Below are 21,572 nucleotides of genomic sequence, written 5' to 3'. Positions count from 1 at the left end.
AGGAGCAAAAACATTTTGTCTGCGTAAAATGTAACGTTACGAGAATAAAGTCATATTTTGTGAAAAACAAAAAGTTATTAACAGAAAATAGCCTTTGCACTTTTTCTTCTTTTTTTAAATAAAGGATAAAATGATCCAACAAATATATTGCAAATTATTTAGTAGCCATCCACAGTCAAGTTGTTTTACTTGCTGAAATATTTGCTTTGTCAGCAAGTTCTGTGCATAAATCGCCGTGCACTTTGCTGTCCATGCGCGCTCAGTGGTGGTCAGGCAGTTGGGAAAACGTGCAACGTGCTACTTACCCGAAAGCCTCAAGCCTTCGTTTGTGGTTTTGGTTTCTGAAGTGGATGTCGTGGTCAGCGGGACAAACGTCCATACGTAAGTAGCGTCTTGGTGGCTTGTCTTGGTTCCACTGCCTGTGCCGTTCAAAGACAAAATCGTGACGACAAGGCGGGATTGTACAAACACTTCAGCTTGCGTTTAGGAAACATGATAAAAACGGTGTCATTTTCTGCAGGTCAAAATATGCTAGGCTGTTAAATGTATTTTAGTATTTCAATGACAAAGCAGAAAGTTATTTGTATTAATGTGTTCATTTTTAAAATGTGGTGATTTTAATGCTGCAGGTAATGTATAAAAAAAATTGTGGAACAGATTTTCAGGGGTCGTTTTTTGTTTTTTTTTGCATGAAAAAATGTAGATAAAAAGCCCTGTCTGGTAGCAGCAACAAAAGTCGTGACAATTTTTCATTAAATTTAGTTTGATATTAAAACTCAAAAGTATGACGTCTAGGAACAGTCAACTTAATTAAAATGATCATTTATCATGTGAAAATATTTAATGAAACATTTAAAAAAAAAAAAAAGTAACTTTAAAAACATAGTGACAAATCTACATGAATATTTTTTTTAAATAAAAGTTATTAACATTTTAAATACAGAAATCGTTTAAGAAATGTTTCTTTTTTTTTTGAACATTTGCAAAAAAATTATGAAAACTAAAAAGATGTAATTACATTTTTATTTATTTATTTATTTATTTGAATGTGGGCCGGTTGTGCCGTGGGTCGCAAATAGCCCCCAAGCCAAACCTTGGACACCACTAGGTTAAGATGGTGAACAGGGGGATGCACAAACAAAAGTAGTTGCAGCCACCTCTGGAAAATGTGATGAGCTTGCAGCTGAGGTCAGTCTTGGAGTGGTCGCCACATGGCATGACATCATCCACAGGTTTCTTTTGCGCTCATCGTGTGCGCCGCATGCTTAAGCTTGGCGGGCTCCCGAGCATAGCATGTGGAACCCCCTGTTTTGCAGTTCAGGTTGACATGTAATATGTTCTTTAGACATGTGCAAGCGGCCTCGTGCATTTTAAGCACACCGAGCCTCAAATTCAGCCAGAAGTGCCTCAACATTGGATGTTAATGGCCACGTGAAAAAACATGGTCATTGTCCTTCAACACATCATCCATGTGTCACACTTTTCCATACTTTTGGGTTCGGGAAGGGGAATGGTTGTTCCGCCAATTAAGATGAGCGCCCTAATTCGAATCAGATGTTTGCTCTCTTTTATTCCCTCAGTAAGTCCTCCTCCATCTTAGCACTTTTTCGGTGAAAATCCAAACACGCAACCGTTGTCTGGTAAAGGACGCAGACTGATCTGGTTTCTTTCCACCTTTCCACACCCCTCCTCAAAAAAAAAAAAAACAGGAAATGGCAATGTGGTCCAGGGAGATGCCAGACTAAGATCTTTAGAGGAGAGGTTGAAGGGGGGAGTTGGGGTGGTGTAACGCTCCAATTCACAATACAGTTAACTTGGAACGCGACCGTTGAGAACAATGGGCACAACAAAATTAAATCCTGTAATTAAAATAAAATTCAAAAAGTAGAGAATCTGAAGTGTGTTGAAGTCCAAACGTGCAAGTACACATAGTCAAGTCTGTCTAGTGCCAAGCTCCAAAAGAAAATTATTTGAAGACACGAGACAACAATGAGAACAGACTCCAGTAAAAGAAATACTTTTTCAACTCCTGGACGTAAAATAAAAAATAAATAAAGAACAATCTCTGAAATGTGCTTCAGCACAAAAGTGCATAAAAAAAAAAATGCTGCTACATGACGAACAGTTGGCTAAGTTAGCATGCTGACGTTCACGAGCTAATGCGCTAATCGCTAGCTTAAAGGCTCATCATAAGCACATATCTCAACATATTTCGGAATGTAACTACTGACATATATCGCAGAATACTTAGAACATATACGTACAGGCTGTGCTTGGCTCAGAAAACAAAGTGTGCAGTCGTATGTACCGTAAATTAGGCGCCTGGACCTCCCAGGGTCCTGCTCCAGGTGTGTTTGCGTGTATGTGTGTCCACTACTAGCCTCGTTTGTCCTGAGGGTTTAACTTAATCAAGATGCGAGGTGAGGCGGAACAAGTAAACCATTGCTGGCTTCTCCAGTACGGCGTCCCGCCGTGGTCCTGCTGCAAGGGGACACCGCCATTAAGATAATGCAGAAACTGCAGCCCCTGGTGTTCTTAGTGGGAAACCACATTTTGAGGCGCCACGTATACTGCTGAATTTTGTTTTTTAAATTGAACAATTTAAAATTGCTAACGTAGTTATATTATAATAAATAACAAGAACAAGAAACAGAAAATATGGATTGACTGCATTGACTATTAGTCATCCGTCAACCGAGACTCTCCACGCTTCGCTTTTTTAGCCACAGATGAAAGCACCAAGATTCTTCAGAGAAAACTACAGTATAGAACAGAGGCACTCACATCCTTACCCAGAACCTGACGGTGGTCTACGTGCTACGCTTCGAGAAACTCTCTCTTAAAACATCAACGCTTTTGTTTTATGCGCCTGCGGTGGCCGATGTTGCAACACTTTTTTGCACGGCTTTTTCGCAAAATTGCAAATCATGGGAGTGCAATCCGGAGGGCTCGGTTCCACAGGACTTAGCCCAGCCTGAATAGTTTTGGGTCCGGTTCAGGCAGGGAGACAGATGTTTGGCTTGCATCCTTCAGATGGGCTCGCTCCCGCCCCCACCTGGACACGAGCGGAACGGTACCTGCTTACACAAGGATTACTTTTGTTTGAGGTTTGATGGTGACGATTCCTCCGCATATCAATCACGGCATACGTGACATATTTGATCTCTTTAGCAATTAACTCATTTAATCCCAGAGATTTTCACTCAAGGAACCCCTCAATTCCTGCGGTTTTCTGGATTCTGACTGATTTTACAAGGCCGACAGGGTATTGCGTTCTAATGCTATAAAAAATGAGAGCTATGACGAAAAAAAACGCAATAAAAAAAAAAGGCGTATAGATACGTCTTCGGGAGGCGAGGACTATGTTTTTGAAAACGTATGTATGTTTTATGGCTTGAATGAGTTAAGAAACATGTGTCATTAGATTGTACTTAGTTGAACCAGAAATGTTGCATTAGCATACCGCCGGCTCACGGCGCATCACATCTGTCCAACAGCTGCGTTCGTTGCGCTACAAAGAGCTGCTCAAACTCCAAGAAAGAGAATGAGAAGATTAGCCACAGCGTTGTGTTTTATTGTCAAAGAATGGCCCGGAATTTTTTGGGGTGGCAGGACAAAGGCTAGGGAACACAGTCACGTTGCTCTCCGCAGCGCAGCAAACGTTACTCGCGACCAAATGTGAAGTCATTCCGAACACCAAAATCCCATCGTCCCATCGGAGCACAGCTGCAACTCGCCGCCTGGCCAAACGCAACGGGCCAAACTGACTCTAAATGCTCGCATCTCTCGAAACGGACACGTGGTCGGTCACTTGACCGCTTCTCGGCTTCTTCATTCCTGCCGTCTCGGAGGAGGCGTAGGGATTTGTTTTCACGCACCCAAAGTAAACGAGGACAGAGCAGGAAACATCTTTTTTTTTTTTTTTTCCCTCCCACTATTAAAGGATCACACGCTTTTAGTGTGCAGTGTGTGGACTTTGCAAATTGACACTTTTCAGGATGCGTGAACTGTTCAAATTGGCTTCAAGACAAGAAAAGTCATGAAATGAGGAATATATTCGTTCATTTAAGAAAAAAAATTATGGCAAGACCTCGTAAAATACGTTTTTTTTTTATTAGAATTAGAATTACGATAATTCAGGTCGGCAGGATTCAGGTGTTCTAAGAAATATTGTCGGTCAGATTTTCCTGTTCTTTTAGCAGAAGATTTTGCTTAGTAATAAGTCATATATTCCTGTTTTTCTTACTTGCTCTTTTCAAGTCGATTTTTTTGCAGTGCACAGCTGGCACAGTTTGGAATGAGGGGCCTAATAAAAAACACAGAACGTGGGAGTCCGAGTTGTGCCTCGTTATTCCTTTTTTTTTTTTTTTTCAGTCCTCGTTTGTTTGAGCTAAGTTGATTCGGTGTTGGAATGATGTGAGATGACATCACTGCATTCGGAGGTGCGATGAGAACATGTTTGGACAAAAAAAGCGATACAGTGTGTGCGAAACTTGTAGCGAGCAGACGCACACGCCCAGCTCCCCGTGTAGCCCGGGGATCCCGCGGAGCCTTTGCGTTCTTTTCTCTTCTCTCGCACTCGCCTTCTCATCCATCTCATCCCACTTTGTCAGCATTTTTTTCTTTCTTAAATAACCGTTTTACCGCCCACCGGCCAGCCCCTTCTCTGCCCACCCCTCCGTGCTGCCATATGATCTCCTGGAAGTCAAACTCTTGCAGGTCCGCTCACGCAATTCTTCCACCGTCACCTTCGAGTCACACGTCTCCAAAAATTGTATGAAAAACGAAATAAAGGTGGTCCAAGTTTGTGTGCCGATGTCCAGCTTTGTCCTTATTTGTTGACGTTGCTCTCTCCTCCTTGTTTGTTGAAATGCATAACTTGGTCGTCTCGCTCACTTCCTGTTTCTGGCTGTTTCCAGGGAGACATCCAGCAGCTAATGATTGTAGCAGACCACCGCGCCGCTTATGACTACTGCGAGCACTACAGCCCCGACTGCGAGGTGGCCGTCCCCGACCAGCCGCAGAACCAGGACCCCAACACCGATGACTACGTGAGTTGTCACGACTCTTGTTTTCCCGTTGTCATATAAGTAAGTCTCATTTCGTCGTCGTCAGGTGCCAAATGACTGTGGCGAAAATCAAGTCAAGTTCCGGCATGTGAAATCGTTTCTTGAGTTAAGCAAGTCATGTTTTGACTTCAAGGATTTGAGGATAACTTATGACTTTCATGTGCGACTGACTGATTGATGCCAAAATCGAACAAAATAACCTAAATCAAGACAAGAGATCCAACTGGAGAGTGCTCCCGTGTTATACGTCCCTAAAAAGGTTTACATTTGTCACGAGATGTCAGCAAAGCACTACACAGACCTCCTCAACCCCACTACAACATAGCTCATTGGCACAAAGAGGCCACAAGATGGCGCCAGAGCAAATGTTTATATTCGACAAGGCTTTGGCCTGAGCACAAAAACTGAGATGATGACCCCCCCAAAAAAGAAAAAACGGAGTAATTGCCACACCCCCATAAATAATATTTAAACACTTATGTTAATAACAGGTGTGGGCAAACTAAGGCTACATGCGGCCCGTTAAACGTTTTAATCCGGCCCGCCAAACTTGAAAAAAAATAATTTATTTTCTAAATATTGTGGTGTTTCAAAGACATATATTGTTGTAATGCTTTTGTTCACTTTCATTTAAAATTAGATGTTTTTTTTTTTCCCCTCCGATGAGGTGAGGTTTCCAAAACACTCCATCCATCTGATCTTAGTCCGGCCCCTCGGTCAAATTTTAGAACCCACTGTGGCCCGCCAATCAAAAAGTTTGCCCACCCCTGTTTTAAAGGAACATGAACTTGACCTCTGAGTGTAGAAAAAAAAGCGGAAAATGATGCTTTAAAAATGATCTCATTTTAGAAAAATGCATTGAAATTGCACACGTATGTGGCCAAGACCATCTGTAACTTCCACTTATGAAATTTAGAAAACTCCCGTTTATCGTGAGGGCGATAAATCCGTGATAAATAAAGAGCAAATTATCCTTTTTTTTTCGCTGGCTTAAGGCAAATTTTTTACTGCAGAACACCATAGACAGGCTATCGGAAATTACCATAAACGTTTTGTTTATTATAATTTAAACTTTCCAACAGCTGTTATTTTAACACACTACAAAAATAAAAAAAATAAAATAGAATATACGACAATATTTAGGGATACATTCGTTCTGTTCTCACAGAAGAACTTTTTCAGAAGAATCGTTGGGGGCCTCCTCTGCCTCGAGTACCACCACACTAAAAGTGCGCAACTCTAAATTAGTACAAAAAAACAAAAACAACTCTTAAACTGATGAACTATTAGGTGCAAGATTGATAAACCATGATGTCATGGGTGTTCGCTGTACTTCATTGACACTAATTACTACTTTACAAGTGCTTTGGCGCCATCTTGTGGCATTTTAGAACATCAAAGAGGGAGCGCAAAAATCTGTACATTAAACCCGAACCGCAACACCGCTCTCATTCTTCGTGTTCATTTTCTAGAACACCGAGGAGGACAGCTACTATTATGAGTACCCTTACTACGAGGACATGGACGGAAAACCTCTCGAGCCGACTTCCGATGCCGAGGAGACAACGAAGGAAGTCAAGGTAATCGATCGGTAAAACCGCTTGATGAGATACGACGTGACCTGACGAAGCTGCGCCGCGTCGCAGGTGACCGACGGCGGCAGCCTGGCGTCCAAAGTGGAGGAAGTTGTGCGCGGCGCTGGCGCGGGTGGAAAAGTGGTCATCTCTTCGTCTTCCGACTCGTCCTCCAACTCGGGTTCGTCGTCCAACTCGGGCTCGTCGTCCAACTCGGGCTCGTCGTCCAGCAGCTCTTCGGCGAGTGCCACGGATGACGACGGCGCGTACAACAGTTACGACTACGGGACCTACGAGAACTACTATGACGAGTCGACGCCAGCGCCTGAGGACGGCCGCTCTCAGCGCATCACCATCACCGGCGCCGGCACCGGCGGGCAACTGGAGGGAAAGACTGACCTGGGCGCAGGAAGTGCGGTGGAAACCAGGATTGTCAGTGGTGGCGCCGGCGGTGGACCCTCAATCACCCTTAATAAAACTACAGTAGGTGAATCACTTTGATGTGGACTCCAGTAATTCTCGGGTTAATCACTTTGTTTTTCCCAGCTTGGAACTTCCTATGGTGACTACGGTGATTACGGCGATGGCGATTATGGCGTGGATAGTCATGTGACCACTGGTGGAGGCAGCAGCAGGTAGGGGAATCCAGTCACATCACGTCACTCCAATCAGACTTCAGTCACAAATTTTAGGACATGCTTGAAAAATTCTGGACGTTGACTTTGACTTGTTATTCACGAGACGAAACTTGACTTGGACTTGAACTTGAATTATGATTGGCTGAACTCAAATAATGACTCAATGCGCTTGAATATTTTGTGGAGACTCGACTCACTGGATTTTTTTATTTTTTTTTGCCGCAGTAACTTCTGGCTTCTAACTTGTAGGTTGAGACTTGATTTAAGATTTGGACCTATGTGACTTATTCCCAGCCGTACAGGTGACATCGGCGGCGGTAGCAGCACCATTCATCTTGGCGGCGGCGGCGGCGGCGGCGGAAGCAGCAGCAGCAGCATCAACCTCGGCGGTGGCGGCAGCACCATGGACCTCGGCCTTGGCGCCGGAACCATCGACCTGGGCCTTGGTGGCAGCAGCAGTACCGTTGACCTTGGCGGCGGAAGTAGCGGCACCATCAGGCTGGGTGGCGGAAGCGGCGGCAGCGGGACTATCTCTCTGGGCGGCGGCGGCAGCAGCAGCAACGTGGACCTCGGTCTTGGAGGAGACGGCAGCAGTGGCACCATCACCCGAGGTGGCGGTGGAAGCAGCTCCACCACCACCCTCGGCGGCGGTTCCGTTTCGGTCGGAGGCGGTTCCGTGTCAGCGGGAGGCTCCTCCTCAGTCGGTGGCGGGTCGGCCAGCGCAGGAGCTGGAGCCGGTGGTTCCATCGCCACCGGAACCGGTCTGGGCATTGCGGGCGAGGGAGACTATACAGACCTGGACGCCTTCAAAGAGGAGCACATCAATAACTACGATGATTTGGATCTGAATATTTACGATGACAACTACGACGACCTGGATTACCACGATAAAGGTTCCAAAGTGCTTCCCGCCGAGACCAACGAGTATTACGGACAGGTGAGGGGAAACTGGGTATGATGGCTCAGGGGGGGGTTTGGAAGAGAAGACAGGAGGGACGGGATGGAGTCGTGGCAGTAAAGTGTGACAGAAGAGCACTAGCTAGCTACGTAAAAGGTTTATGCTAGTAGCATACTATGCTAATCGAAGAGAAAGCTCGGTGAGGTCGTAGAGGTCAATTGGACGACGACGATTCAGTACACAGGAAGAGAATGAAGAGGTTTAAATGCAGAGAGATAGAAAAGGAAGGGAGAGCAGAAAGACGACTTGTGGCTCATGGCCATGTTTGCGTTGCAGGTCGACGGCGTCCGCGGAGAGAAGGGACAGAAGGGAGAGCCTGCTATCATCGAGCCCGTGAGTATCACCACGCAAAAGTAGGGGGATTCCGATCGTGACTTGAGGTGTTCGTCTTTTGTCAATATGAAGACCGGCGACTGGAGGTAAAACTGCAAAGTTGGCTCGGTGAATATTTTCATTCACTTCAATTCCCTCTCGCGGCATTGAATCACTCGCAAGAGCAGTCCAGTTTGGATCGATTCGATGCCTTGAGAATGCTGCACGTATTCTGTCCTTTCTCCCTCCTCCGTCGCCTCGCACTTCCACACTTGTATGGACGTTTGCTTCGGCCATATGTGTGCACTCATCCAGACACAAACTGTCGGTGGACGTACCACCAGAGCGAGGCGGTGGTCATCGAGACCACGACGTAAACATTTGGAGAAGAGCCATGTGGGGCTTGACAGTCATGTGTAAACACGGATCGGGCTGTGCCTAAACACTGCAAGAGCGCTTTGGAGAATACCCTCGAAGCTTTTTTGCTCCGGATCGAAGCTTGCCGCGATCCCAAAACAAATGTCACCGAGTATACACTGCGGCGTGACGGAGCGTTTTTTCGTATTTACACTGACTGGGTGCTTGGCTTCTTCGCCTTGTCGACAATAGACAGATGTCGTCGCTTTTCCCGGTGTATGCACGTGCGGGCAAACGTGCGACTTTTCGTCAGCGACCACTTGGAGGAGTTCTGTGAGGTCACAGAATTGCATCCCAAACGCTTGATTCATAGTAGCCACGGAGGTGCGCCAAGAACGCCACTTTTTCCCAAACATTGGATTCCACGTACACCCCAAATGCGTAGCGATCGAGTTGGCACACCACCTATTCTCACCGTGGTCTTTTAGTCAATTTCAATACATGCCGACTGATTTGGCGCACCCCCTATCACATTGCGCTCGTCGAAAACACTCTTTTGCCCAAACATTTTAATCGGCAACAATGTAAATTTCCCGAAACTTTTGCTGTCAACACCTCAACTGTATTTACAAAAAAATGAAGACAGTAAAGAAAACAAAAACAGTCAAATTAAAAAAAAACAAGTCAAACGCCAAAGAATAAAAAAACGAGTTTTAAAAAGCGAGGGAATCGTTTTTATCGAGGTCATTGCAAAAGAGAAGGACTGGCAAAGAAAAATCACGCGCACCCCAACGATATATTCCATAGAGAATGCGCACCCTTGCGAAAATTAGGATCAACAATCATAAATCACAAACGTTTGCAACTGTTTTTTTCCCCTGACATTTTCCTACAACATCCCAAAAGAGTTGGTGCTCCCACTTTTCAAATTCTGCTCTGTCTTCCCCAGAACCTTTTAAGGCATGCACACTTTTAACATTCCATTAAGAGGTGGTGCACTGCTTCCGATGCATTGTGGTCTTTTTGCTTCATTTTTTTAAGATGCGTATTTACGGAAGCTGGCACAAACCCCCTCTGACCTCCACCCACCCGGCTATAAAGTCAAAACAAAATCTGTTTATGTAATCAGCATCTGACCACAATATCATTACACTTTTAATTTTGCGCACCCTCCCTTGAGGCCGCTCCCACTTGGAATCCAGCGCTACAACTGTGCATTTCGAGTTTGAATACACTCAAAACACATCTTTGGAGTAAACCTGGCATGCTTGTCTTTGCATGCACGCACATATTTTCTGTCAAATGAATCCTCGGTGGTGGTGCGCGACATGGTGCGCCATGCATTGCGCTGCACTGCAGGGCTTATTTTCCTGCGCAGATTAATCACCGACTCAAGTGACGGAATGACAGGCAGGAATGCGCGTTAAGCCTTGACCTTGTCGTTTTAATTAATTTTTCAAAACGCACCCACCCCCTCTCACCATTTTTATACTTTGTGCCTTACAGGGAATGCTGATGGAGGGTCCGCCTGGGCCTGAGGGGCCAGCGGTAAGTCAAGCATTGTCCTCCGCATGTCTTGTTCCTCCTGATTGTTGACGCTGGTTGCCTAATACAACCGGCCTGTTTATGTTAGCGATCTGCACAGAAAACATGCTTCGATTTCCCCATTCAAAAAGGGAGCGGTTGCCTTCCCAGATGAGATATGGACTTGCCCAGATGTCCATTATTAAGTCCCCCCCCTCCTTAAAGAGGCAGTCCCAATTCAAGCCCTACATATATAAAGAGCGCCCCCTGATGGAAGTTCCAACTTCCTCCCACAACCCAACATGTGTGATCACTTTTCAAAGAAAAAAAAAAAAAACTTCATAAGATACATGTGAGAGTTCAATGTCTTCTTTTTGTGTTTATAAATTAGGGTCTTCCCGGACCTCCGGGTGCCTCCGGCTCACCGGGCATTGCTGGAGAAACCGGCGAGAGAGTGAGTACACTGCAAAAAGTACCATTAAGAATTGAAGGGAGGAGAATCTGCCTACCAACCTACTTAGCTACATAGCTAGTTAGCCATACTACAAAAACTAGTCTCGGGAAGGTGGGAAGTCAAAATGTACAAATTTATTAACATATATTTAGCTTTATTTATGTTTTTTTTTTATTATCAAATTAATTAATTTATTCAAAATACTTCATGTAACACAATGTGATTAGTACTGAGTGCGTGAAGGTACGTCGTTATCTCAAACGCATGAAGTGATTTGGTGAAATGATTGAAACGCTTTGATGATAATGATTCCTTTATTGATATAAATTAATTAATTATGAAGAAGGTTCGATGGAGGTCAAAATATGTTGTCAGTTTATCGCAATCAGCCGTCTTTGTTGTTTACATTCGTTTGAAGTCTGAACTGACAATATCTGAGTGGGATATTTAAAATTTCCCACCTTCCTTGAATGCAGCATGACAAAACATGCGTTGAAGCAATGACATGAGGAATATTTGAAAAAACACGACTTGGCAAATTTCCTTAAAACAAACAATGAACAAGCATAATTTGCTTTGAGTCTAATATTTCTTCTTGGTATGATTATTTTTTCCCCTTCCTCATGTTTTATTCAACTAAGATGTTTTTTTAAGCGTGTATTAACAATGTGTTTACACACATTGTTTCCTCACCTATCAGGGTCTTCCTGGTCGTCCTGGTCTCCCTGGTGCTGATGGTCTTCCAGGACCCGCCGGCACTGTCCTGATGCTGCCTGTAAGTAAACCACACGACAATGTTTTGATAAATGAGTGCACACGGGCATTGTATTGGGACACTCACTTCTCCTCCGCTGTGATTTATCGCTTTACACGTCTGGTTTTGTGTTGGATTCATACTCTCTATTGAAAGGTACAAATTCCTACTGATTTCATTTGAGGTTATTGAAAGACATTTATTTTTATGGCCTGGACATTGTTATGCATCAGGGTTCTTCCGGGTCATTTTGACCCAAGTCCATGTGTGACGTCTCGCAACAAATAACTGACATATCTATGCAGTTTCCTCATTTAATGTGGATGACTCGGCCAAAGAACCCAGATGCATGTAGCATGTGAACACAACAATATACATTTTAAAAAGATGTCACTATCAGCGAGAGATGCTAAATTTTGAATCGGGTCAAAATGACCCAGAAGTAAAGACATTGATAGTTTATTATCATGTTAATGTGTTAACCACAAGTCACCCTCATTAAATTATTCAAAATGTGAAGGAAATAAAATGTCAATCATTCATATTAACACCTTGAATCGGGTCAAAATGACCCAGATGAACAAAAGTTAATGATGGGTACCGGTTAAATTAGGAAAAATATAATAGAATAAGATTACGTTTATGAGTCTTTTCGAGGCAGTGGTTGAGTTGAATCGGGTCAATATGACCTAAAAAATTTGAAGACTAAAAATCACACACAGTCGATCATTCATGAAGTCATCATGTCACCACTCATGTAGAGTCAAAATGACCCAAAGGAACAATTATGTCATCTGGACATTGCAAAAAAAAAAAAAATCATGATCATGCTAATTTGACCTTTACCGAGTTGCTCCGATTAAATCAGTAACACAAAACATGAGTCATTTGAAAAATGTTGAATCGGGTCAAAATGACCCAAAACCTGTCAAGCTTCCCCTCGTCTCCTTGCTTCTCACCATCTCTGATGAGTTTTCCAGATTCAAATTTACGTTTAGTGTTTTTTCCACAAACGGCGTCTGGACAGGAAGTCTGTCATTCTGCTGGAAAAATGATTCGCTGAAAAAAAGAAAAAAAACTGAGCACATTGAGTTCATTTGCATTTGCGATCTGGAGAATAAAACACATGACATATGTGAAGGCCAAGTGAGGCCATTGATTTTGTGATTGGGCCAAGTAGCTAATGAAAGCCACGTGAACTCCCAACAAATGTTGAGAGGGGAGTGAGTCATATCGCCTCCTGATATTTACCGTGTACATATACATAACTCATTAATGAAGCAATCTGTTGATTTCCTGAAATTGTGTGGGTTATGGAATATCCCATCAATTTGCATGAAAATGACCTAATGAATAGCTTGGAAAGTTTAAAGTATGAATCATTGCAGCGCCATCGCTGCGGTAAAATAAGAGTAGATTTGAACTGTAATCATCCTTCGACAGATCGGGGGAAAAAAATGACCTTGAAAATCTCCAGTCTGTGGTTAACTTACATTTTACTTTACCAAGAACACCTCACACCACAGGAAAATCACTCGGGCCTTGATTTCCAGTGTGAAAGCAGCTCATGGAATATTCCCATGCGGTGCAATATTGCCTTGTGGCCACCAGGTGGCAGGTGTGGCATTTGTAGAAACGGCCGTTGTTGCTGGTGCTGCTGGTGGTAGTGTAGACAAAAATAGCCACGCATGCATTTTCTTAGTTTGTCCTCATTCGGGTGGCAGGTGAGCTGGAGTCTTTTTTTGGACTGGTCGCCGGATAATCACAGGCCACAGAGACCTAACGATTCAAACTCACATTCACAACTACGGACAATTTACAAGCTTCACCAAAACTAAAGATTCGTAATGTAACTTAAAGTGACATTTGGCAAGGGATGTGGGGGATACACCCTTGACTGGTCGCCGGACAATCTCTGACCACACAAATAATCATTTATGTTTAATGCTGAGCTGCCTGTGCCGAAGAAATAGAACTGAAGGTGCTCTTTGCCTTATTTGGTCAACATTTATCTTCCCTCCCTGTCTTAGTTCCGATTCAGCGCCGGTGGAGGTGACTCCGGGCAGAAGGGACCGGCCGTGTCGGCTCAGGAGGCCCAGATGCAGGCCATCATGCAGCAGGCTCGGGTGAGCCATTGTTCGCACACACACAGCATCGTGTCTTCAAACACACTTGGTCTTTGAATGACGCTTTTGGTTCTCCCGTGTCCTGTCCAGCTAGCGATGCGCGGATCCACCGGCCCCATGGGTTTGACCGGCAGGCCCGGCCCGCTGGTGCGTACCAAAAGGAAGTCGCCCAAGGTCACATGACAGATGAGCTGAGGATGATGTCAGGGTTGTCGTTTCAGGGTCCTCCTGGTATCTCGGGGCTGAAGGGAGAGTCCGGAGAGGCCGGTCCTCAGGTGAATAGTTAGTTGGCTTGATTTTCCGTCTCTAATAAATGAGATTTTAAACACAGAAATTTTCATAGAAATATGGTTGACGATACCAGGATACCAGCCGTTATTAACAGTAGGGGGCATTTGTAACTGTCATAAGTGTACAAATATGAAATTATAGTGTATATATTTATATATATTCTTTTTTTTTTCTTTAAATTGAATCAAATTTTTAAAAAATAAATTTGTATTAGTTTTATGCTTTTCCCATTATTTGAAACCATTTTTATTTCATATATTTTAATTTTATTAATAATATAGAAAATAGTTTTATTTTATTCTATTTTTTATTCCATATTTTTTAATATGATCGCATTTTCTTATTTTTTGGTTTTCATTATATTATGTTTTTATCATAGATACTTATACTTTTTATTTCATTATATAATTTTCTTACATTTTTATGTATTTTTTAATATATTTTCTATTCTTTATATCTTAAATTATGTTTGAATATATTGTTTTGTGATTTTACAGTTTTATATTATTTTATTCGTAAATGTGTTTTTTTTACTTTGTTGCACAAATTAGTATTACTTTTCATTTTATTATATGAATTATAAAAAAGAATTATGTGCATTATATATTCTAATTAGAATTTCATATATTTTTTTCATTATGTTATACTGTTGTCTTTTTATTTAACTTAATTTAAATTAATGTCATTCTTTTTATTTTATTGTGTTCATGCAATTTCCCTGAGAATTTTGGCTGAATCTGTAATTTCCTTGCAGGGCCCACGTGGACCACTGGGATCATCTGGACCTACCGGAAAGCCCGGCAGAAGGGTACGTGTGACGCAAAGTAAATCTTAAACATACGGCAAACATGCCAATATCGTAATAATGATAAAAATCTTTACCTTTGCAGGGTCGCGCCGGAGCTGACGGTGCTAGGGGAATGCCGGGTCAGTCTGGACCTAAGGTACGCAGGTCCCATTCATACTTTATAAGTGTGACATCCCCGAAACCTCATAATGCCGCAACATGGTGTTTTGTTTTGTTTTCCAGGGAGATCGCGGCTTCGACGGTCTGGCCGGACTTCCTGGTGAAAAAGGGCACAGAGTGAGTGACTGATTGTTTTCCTCCACTAATATCCCCATTTTCTTGACATCAATGCACTTGGTTCCAGGGTGAAGCGGGACCCCAAGGACCTCCCGGTGCACCCGGCGAGGATGGAGAGAGGGTAAAACCTGCGCTCACTTTTTATTTTTTATTTTTTTTTAACTGTCATCTACGTATCATGTGACCTCGATCATTTCCGGCTCCAGGGAGACGACGGTGAGATCGGACCTAGGGGACTTCCTGGGGAATCGGTGAGTGTTGACATTTTTGTAAAAAAAAAAAAAAAACAACAACAAAAAAACATGTCTACGTTATGAGTTGGACTTTAACCTGCACAATTTTTGCGAATTTATGGTCTTCTCATAACCAAAACAATTTCAATTAGGGTAGTTTTATTTTAATCTGTGCAACCTTGGTGGCATTTATGCTCGTCTTCTTTTTTTCAACCTGGGTCAATTTGTGGGGTATTTGCGGTAATCTCATTTTAATCTTTGCGATATTCAGGGATTCATAATAATCTACTGACCAGCACACTTTTTGAGAGATTTTTCAACTGGACAGTCATTTTAAATTAGAAATCGGCAAATCAGTGCTGTTGTTCAATCCAGCTTCTTTCATCTTACGCAGCTGGCTAAAGTGAAGCCCTTTCTTTTTCCAGCGCTTTGTTCCAGCTGCAGCAATTGGGAAATGCGCTATATAAATAAACTTGAATTGGATCGAATTGTATAAGGCCTCTTGTAGCTGCTATGATATATTTTGTCCACCAGGGCGTGCTATACTGGCCGATGTCATGCAAAGGCAGGGCAAGTGGAAAACAAAAAACTGAATTTGAGGGTGTACAAATACAAAACGATACAACATTTGTGTCAAGTCTTGTATCAATTTCATTTTAATGAAGGTCATAAACGGCGTAATTTGTACTCTACTAGGACTGACCGGTAAAATAAGTTCATGCAGTCATCTTGCATTCCTAGTTACTTTTTGTTCATTTAATTTATTAGTTTGTTCATATCTATTAATTAGATTAGTTGATTATTTCGGCACAAAAATGTAAGTCACAAGGTCCTGGAAAATTATTTAACGTAATGATTCGAACAGATGTGTGAATAATTTTATCTATAAAAACAACCATGCTGATGATTTCAAGAGAAACCTTGCTGGTAGTTTTTTCCTGTTCATGTCGATCATTTTTAGACTTGTGTGCCAGAAGGACAATTGGGGGAAAAGTAACGGAATTAAATTAAGATGATTTAAATCGAATCAAATTCAATTGGGGGGGATTATTGTTCATAATTCACTGGCTGCTGGCGCGATAGCATTTCTGATCTCATTCTTCCTCCCTTATGCCAGGGACCCCGTGGTTTGCTGGGACCCAAAGGACCTCAGGGCCCTCCCGGACCTCCTGTGAGTCTCCTCACTCGCCTTTCACAGCTAAAGCTACTTGCTAATATTCATAGGTGTTTATGGTTGATGCAGTAATATCCCGTTTCATGTGGCGTCCCGCAGGGTGTCACCGGAGTGGATGGCCACCCTGGACCCAAAGGCAACATTGTAAGTGGCAAAGACAGCTGGGTTTCAGGCAGCAAAAAAAAAAGTCTCATTTTAATCGGCACATTTGAAGGAATTATTTATTTATTAATATATATATATATATATATAATATAATTATTTTATTTTTAATTTTACTTTAAATTTCACACAATTTTGGGGGGGGTTACAATCGTTTTATTTTAATGTTTGCTACTTATGCCGCATTTTCTGAACCTTTATTTGAACCCGAGCAACTTTTGCTGGATTTACGGTAGTCATAAAAGTCTTGCTTGGAAATGACGACTTATGTTTTTTTTTTCCCACCCGTACCAAAGGGACCTCAAGGAGAGCCAGGACCTCCAGGTCAGCAAGGCAACCCTGGTGCTCAGGTGAGCAGTCGCTAAGAAAATCTCCTTGACTTTCTTTCTAAGAAAATCCATAATTTGTTGGATTTTTTTTTTTCACCTCCTTGCAGGGACTTGCCGGGCCTCAAGGTGCCATCGGACCTTCCGGAGAGAAGGTGACGTGTTTGTTTTTGTGGAACTAACTTTTTGAGGCCTAACTCTGCAATCCAATTTAATGGGATGCTAATGCAAATGCTAATGCTAAGTCATGAGCACAGCGTGCCTGCGAGGCACAAGCGAAACACGGCTCCCATCCACTTTTTAATTAGTCAACTATTAAATAATGCAGCTGATTCCTCCAATACATGCAGATTTATTTCTTGTCGTGTGACTTATATATTTTCTGGGTTTTTTTTGTACTTGCAGGGCCCCACCGGTAAACCCGGTTTGCCAGGAATGCCAGGAGCTGACGGACCACCCGTGAGTCCCCCTTTTCATCATCACGCTCCCAAAGAGATCTTTTTTTTTTCTTTTGTAAAAGTTTTGTCTGTTGTTAGGCAACTGGGACTTACGTCCCAAAATGTATTTGGATATTGCACAATCACACAATGACACCATTAAATCACTCATATTTTTTTTTTCCCAATATCTGATTTTAGGTTGTGCACTTTTTCTAGTCAGCAGCAAAAACAAAATGTTGTAAATAAAAACATTATATAACGTATGCATAATTATAAATAACTTATGAAAACACCATAATTAATTTGAAACTCTACACTTAAATGAAAACAGAATGCTAATGCTAATCGACCAAGAAAAGCACCACAAGAACTTCGAGTTAAAAAAAAACAAAAAAAACTATGAATTATTTTATTTGGGTTATTAATGCAACAATTTTAAAAAATATTATTATTTTTTTAGTATTTAAAAATAATTTAAAAAATAAGTTTAAAGAAATTTAAAAAAAAAACACACATTTGCCACAGTGTATAAATTCATTTCTAACTAATTTTACAATTTAATAAATCAATGAATGGTGAGTTTTATTACTTTTTAAACCATTTTCTCAACTATAAAAATTAATATAAGGAGTTTTGTTTTTCCTATTTCTCACTCATTTTAAAAAATCCCTTAAAAATAATTTCTATGACAAACTGTTCAAATCCTTTTTTGTATTTCTACTTCCCGACCAACTCGTTGCCAATTTCAAAACTATAACAAAAAGGCATGCATATCGATCAATATTCAACCTGCAATGCCCTCCCTTATCCTTCTTTAGCCTCGAGTGTACAAATAGCTCGTTGCACTTTCTTTCTTTTCTTTTTTCTACACTTCCATTTGTTTGCTGGCGCCCGCCAGCACCTCATCACGGATCCATTTCCCTTCCCAAAGTGGCAACACTGGAAAGCCATCAGCGCTCCATTTCCTTCCAATCTGTGCACTCTCTCGGCTCAAATAAGGAATGTGCGAGCGCGTGTGTGCGTGCACATACAGAATATACATGCGTGTGTGTGTGTGTGTGTGTGTGAAGTCCAGTTGTGATGCCATAAAGCAGCGCATTAAGAACAAAGTCCTCACTGGTGAATTAATTGTTCCATTTATTTTGTCCTCAAGTAGATTTACCACTTCCTCTTTTTTTGACTTGACAAAGATCTTTAGCTATCGTCCTAAATCTTTATGATTGTCGTTACATACAAATGAGATGAGATTATTTGACCGTTATGATTCTTTAGGGTCACCCCGGAAAAGAAGGACCTCACGGAGAGAAGGGACACTTGGTAACTTATTCACTGCAAACACTTTTGCGTGTATGTGTGTGCGCGTTACAAGTATTGACCTCATTGATGTCTCCAGGGACCCGCCGGCCCTCAAGGACCCATCGGTTATCCCGGTCCACGAGGCGTGAAGGTGAGTTGCTAATCGGCCAAAGGCTGCTGAACTGATAAGAAAACTATTAGCGACGTTTGGAATAAGAAATGAAGTGTCTACAATTGAGAATGATTGATGTGAAGAGAGTAAAGAGGAATATTACGAGAAGAAAAGGTGGCAAGAATGAAAGGAAAGCAAAGTTGGAATTTTTAGGGGCAAAAAGTTGGACTTTATGAGGACAAAGTTTCAATGTTTGGAGTGAAAAGTTAAAATTTTTGAAAAGGAACATTTTTTTTACATCTGAAAAATGAAATGTTTTTTTTTTTAAAGTGTTTCAATAAGTTTGAAAATAATATTTAAACAGTAAGTTCAGAATTAAAAAAAAAATAGAAATAGTTGTAATTTTACAAAAATAAAGAAGCTGGAATATTTCGATGATTTAATTAAGTAAAATCATTTTCAGAGAAATAATATGAAAAAAGTGTATGTTTTCCCCCCACAGGAAAAATCTTAATACAATGACATTGAATTGTGAAAAAATTCGTGTCAAGTTCTTACCATAAATAATAAAATAAAATAGATAAACCTTTTTTTTGTCCGTAAAATATTCAGAATATTATTAGAACAAGTTTTTTATTTCTGAAATTTATTTTTTAATTATTTATTTATTTTTTTAGGAACAAGTCACACTAAGTAGTAATAAAGCAATATTTCAGAGAGAAAAAAATGTGAAATTGGCAAGAATGAAGTAAAAAAAAAAATAAAAAATGCACGTAAACTTTTGAGCTCTGTATCTTACCTTTGTACGTTGTTGTGTCTCAGGGAGCAGATGGCGTCCGCGGCCTTAAAGGAACCAAAGGAGAGAAGGTAAGTGCAGAAGTGTCAGTGAGTTTCGATGATTATTCATGGTGCATCGTCCGTCGTTCCCGGGTGTCATTGGAAGAATTTCCATTTAAATTGAGCCTCGCTCTTGTTGCCAGGGAGAAGACGGCTTCCCGGGCTTCAAGGGAGATATGGGTATCAAGGGTGACAGGGTAAGTCTTGCTTGTTTTCTTGTTTGAAAGCCAAAAGTAGCGCTCCGGTACACTAGACCTGCTACGGGATTGTGGGTAATGAGAAAACATAAGGCGCCGATATGATCGCGAGGCACCGTCCGCTTTCCAGCTGTAATCTTGCGAGTTGTAGCTTTTTACTGCGACTTGTTACCTGGAGTCTTCAACAGTAATCAGCTTTTGACCTTGACTGGTATGCTTTAGAACAGGCGTGGGCAAACTACGGCCCGGGGGCCACATGCGGCCCGTGGAACGTTTTAATCCGGCCCGCCGAACTTTAAAAAAATGAAATTAATAAACCTTGTTCATGTTTTATTTTCTAAAAACTGTGGTTTTTCAAAGACTTATATATTGTTGTAATTCTTTTGTTCACTTTCATTTAAAATTAAATGTATATTTTTTCTCAGATGAGGTGAGGTTTCCAAAACACTCCATCCATCAGCTCCGAAGTCCGGCCCCTTTGTCAAATTTTAGAACCCATTAGAATTCAGTTTTTTACGTTGACTCATACCCTTTTACTTTGAGTCTTAACTTCAGTTGTAGTCTTGAAACACGAGCCTTATTTTTTCCCCTCAATTTATAACCTTGAGTCATTGCCTTTACCATTGCGTCTTCGCTTTTCGCCATGGCTCGTAGCCTTTAACTTGACTTGCCGTTTTTAACCTTGAGTTGATTTGTAGCCTGAACTGGGTTCCAAAAAGCACTTCAAACGCCAAAGCATCCACTCAACCCGACTAAAAAGAAATCAATGGCGCTTTTAATCCCTTCAAAACCCAGGAGAGTTTAGTCCATTTCCTCAAGAAAACAAGCAGATCAATATGAAAGATTAGAGGATAATCCAACATAAAAGGTGCCAGAAAAAAAAAGTGTGCTGCTTTCAAATTTTGGACCATATTTTCCCAATGCTAACATTTATGGTGTCAATGCTAATGCTAGCCATTGCGCTGTCCACTCAGGGCGAGCTCGGACCAGCGGGACCCAGAGGAGAAGATGGTCCCGAGGGGCCTAAGGGTCGCTCAGGTCTCCCCGGAGACTCCGGTCCTCTCGGCTCATCTGGCGAGAAGGTAAAATGTGTTCACTTGTCGTGTAGCTAGCACGCGACGCTAACATAGCCGTCTAAATCATCACCCCTATGTGTATGGTATCGTCTCACAGGGTAAACTCGGAGTGCCCGGCTTGCCCGGATACCCAGGAAGACAAGGACCAAAGGTAACAATTGAGGACACTTGTCCACTCTCTTTGACCACAAATGAGAAGTTTTTCATTTTTTGGACCAAAGTCCACTTTGGAGGCCATTCTGATTACTTTGTACTCAAGTACTGTAAACACATGTTTTTTCTTTTTTTTTTTTTCCAAAGACAATCTCCCTGTTTTGATCATTGTTTGATCTTGGCAGAGGTACATTCTTGTTTTTATAAGGTCAGGTTAGCATTGCTAATTTAATCAGTGGAATTAGAGATTTTGCCATGTTCATTTTTCTTGCGACACTTTAATTTGTCTTTTCCAAGGATGACTTTCATTCCATTTCTGATTGGCCACTTTTCCGTTACGGGTTACCTGTGCAATTAAAATAGCTGTGGGTGGAGGAAAAAAAAAGATTGAACTTTTATTTTATTTTATTTATTCCAAATTTATT

General features: G+C 41.7%; 1 protein-coding gene across 2 annotated transcripts in view; it reads left to right on the top strand.

Annotated features, from left to right (window-relative positions):
- Positions 1-21,572, top strand: part of col5a1 (procollagen, type V, alpha 1) — a 56,738-nt gene that overhangs the window by 19,162 nt on the left and 16,004 nt on the right. For both annotated transcript variants that reach the window (XM_088280838.1, XM_088280837.1), the window contains exons 5-32: positions 4,920-5,051; positions 6,542-6,649; positions 6,716-7,126; positions 7,190-7,278; positions 7,576-8,218; positions 8,516-8,572; positions 10,415-10,456; positions 10,824-10,886; positions 11,587-11,661; positions 13,671-13,766; positions 13,857-13,913; positions 13,988-14,041; positions 14,812-14,865; positions 14,948-15,001; positions 15,088-15,141; positions 15,209-15,262; positions 15,348-15,392; positions 16,492-16,545; positions 16,648-16,692; positions 17,007-17,060; positions 17,147-17,191; positions 17,442-17,495; positions 18,749-18,793; positions 18,870-18,923; positions 19,707-19,751; positions 19,865-19,918; positions 20,893-21,000; positions 21,092-21,145. In XM_088280838.1, the coding sequence (XP_088136964.1) occupies positions 4,920-5,051; positions 6,542-6,649; positions 6,716-7,126; positions 7,190-7,278; positions 7,576-8,218; positions 8,516-8,572; positions 10,415-10,456; positions 10,824-10,886; positions 11,587-11,661; positions 13,671-13,766; positions 13,857-13,913; positions 13,988-14,041; positions 14,812-14,865; positions 14,948-15,001; positions 15,088-15,141; positions 15,209-15,262; positions 15,348-15,392; positions 16,492-16,545; positions 16,648-16,692; positions 17,007-17,060; positions 17,147-17,191; positions 17,442-17,495; positions 18,749-18,793; positions 18,870-18,923; positions 19,707-19,751; positions 19,865-19,918; positions 20,893-21,000; positions 21,092-21,145 (2,700 nt within the window). The remainder of the gene's footprint in view (positions 1-4,919; positions 5,052-6,541; positions 6,650-6,715; positions 7,127-7,189; positions 7,279-7,575; positions 8,219-8,515; positions 8,573-10,414; positions 10,457-10,823; positions 10,887-11,586; positions 11,662-13,670; positions 13,767-13,856; positions 13,914-13,987; positions 14,042-14,811; positions 14,866-14,947; positions 15,002-15,087; positions 15,142-15,208; positions 15,263-15,347; positions 15,393-16,491; positions 16,546-16,647; positions 16,693-17,006; positions 17,061-17,146; positions 17,192-17,441; positions 17,496-18,748; positions 18,794-18,869; positions 18,924-19,706; positions 19,752-19,864; positions 19,919-20,892; positions 21,001-21,091; positions 21,146-21,572) is intronic.

This window comes from Idiotropiscis lumnitzeri, chromosome 18, assembly GCF_059441095.1.
Source record: "Idiotropiscis lumnitzeri isolate Australia: NSW breed Sydney's pygmy pipehorse chromosome 18, RoL_Ilum_1.0, whole genome shotgun sequence".
In the NCBI taxonomy this organism is placed as follows: Eukaryota; Metazoa; Chordata; class Actinopteri; order Syngnathiformes; family Syngnathidae; genus Idiotropiscis; species Idiotropiscis lumnitzeri.
The sequence above is the reverse complement of the archived record's forward strand: the minus strand, read 5'-3'. Positions and strand labels throughout refer to the sequence as shown.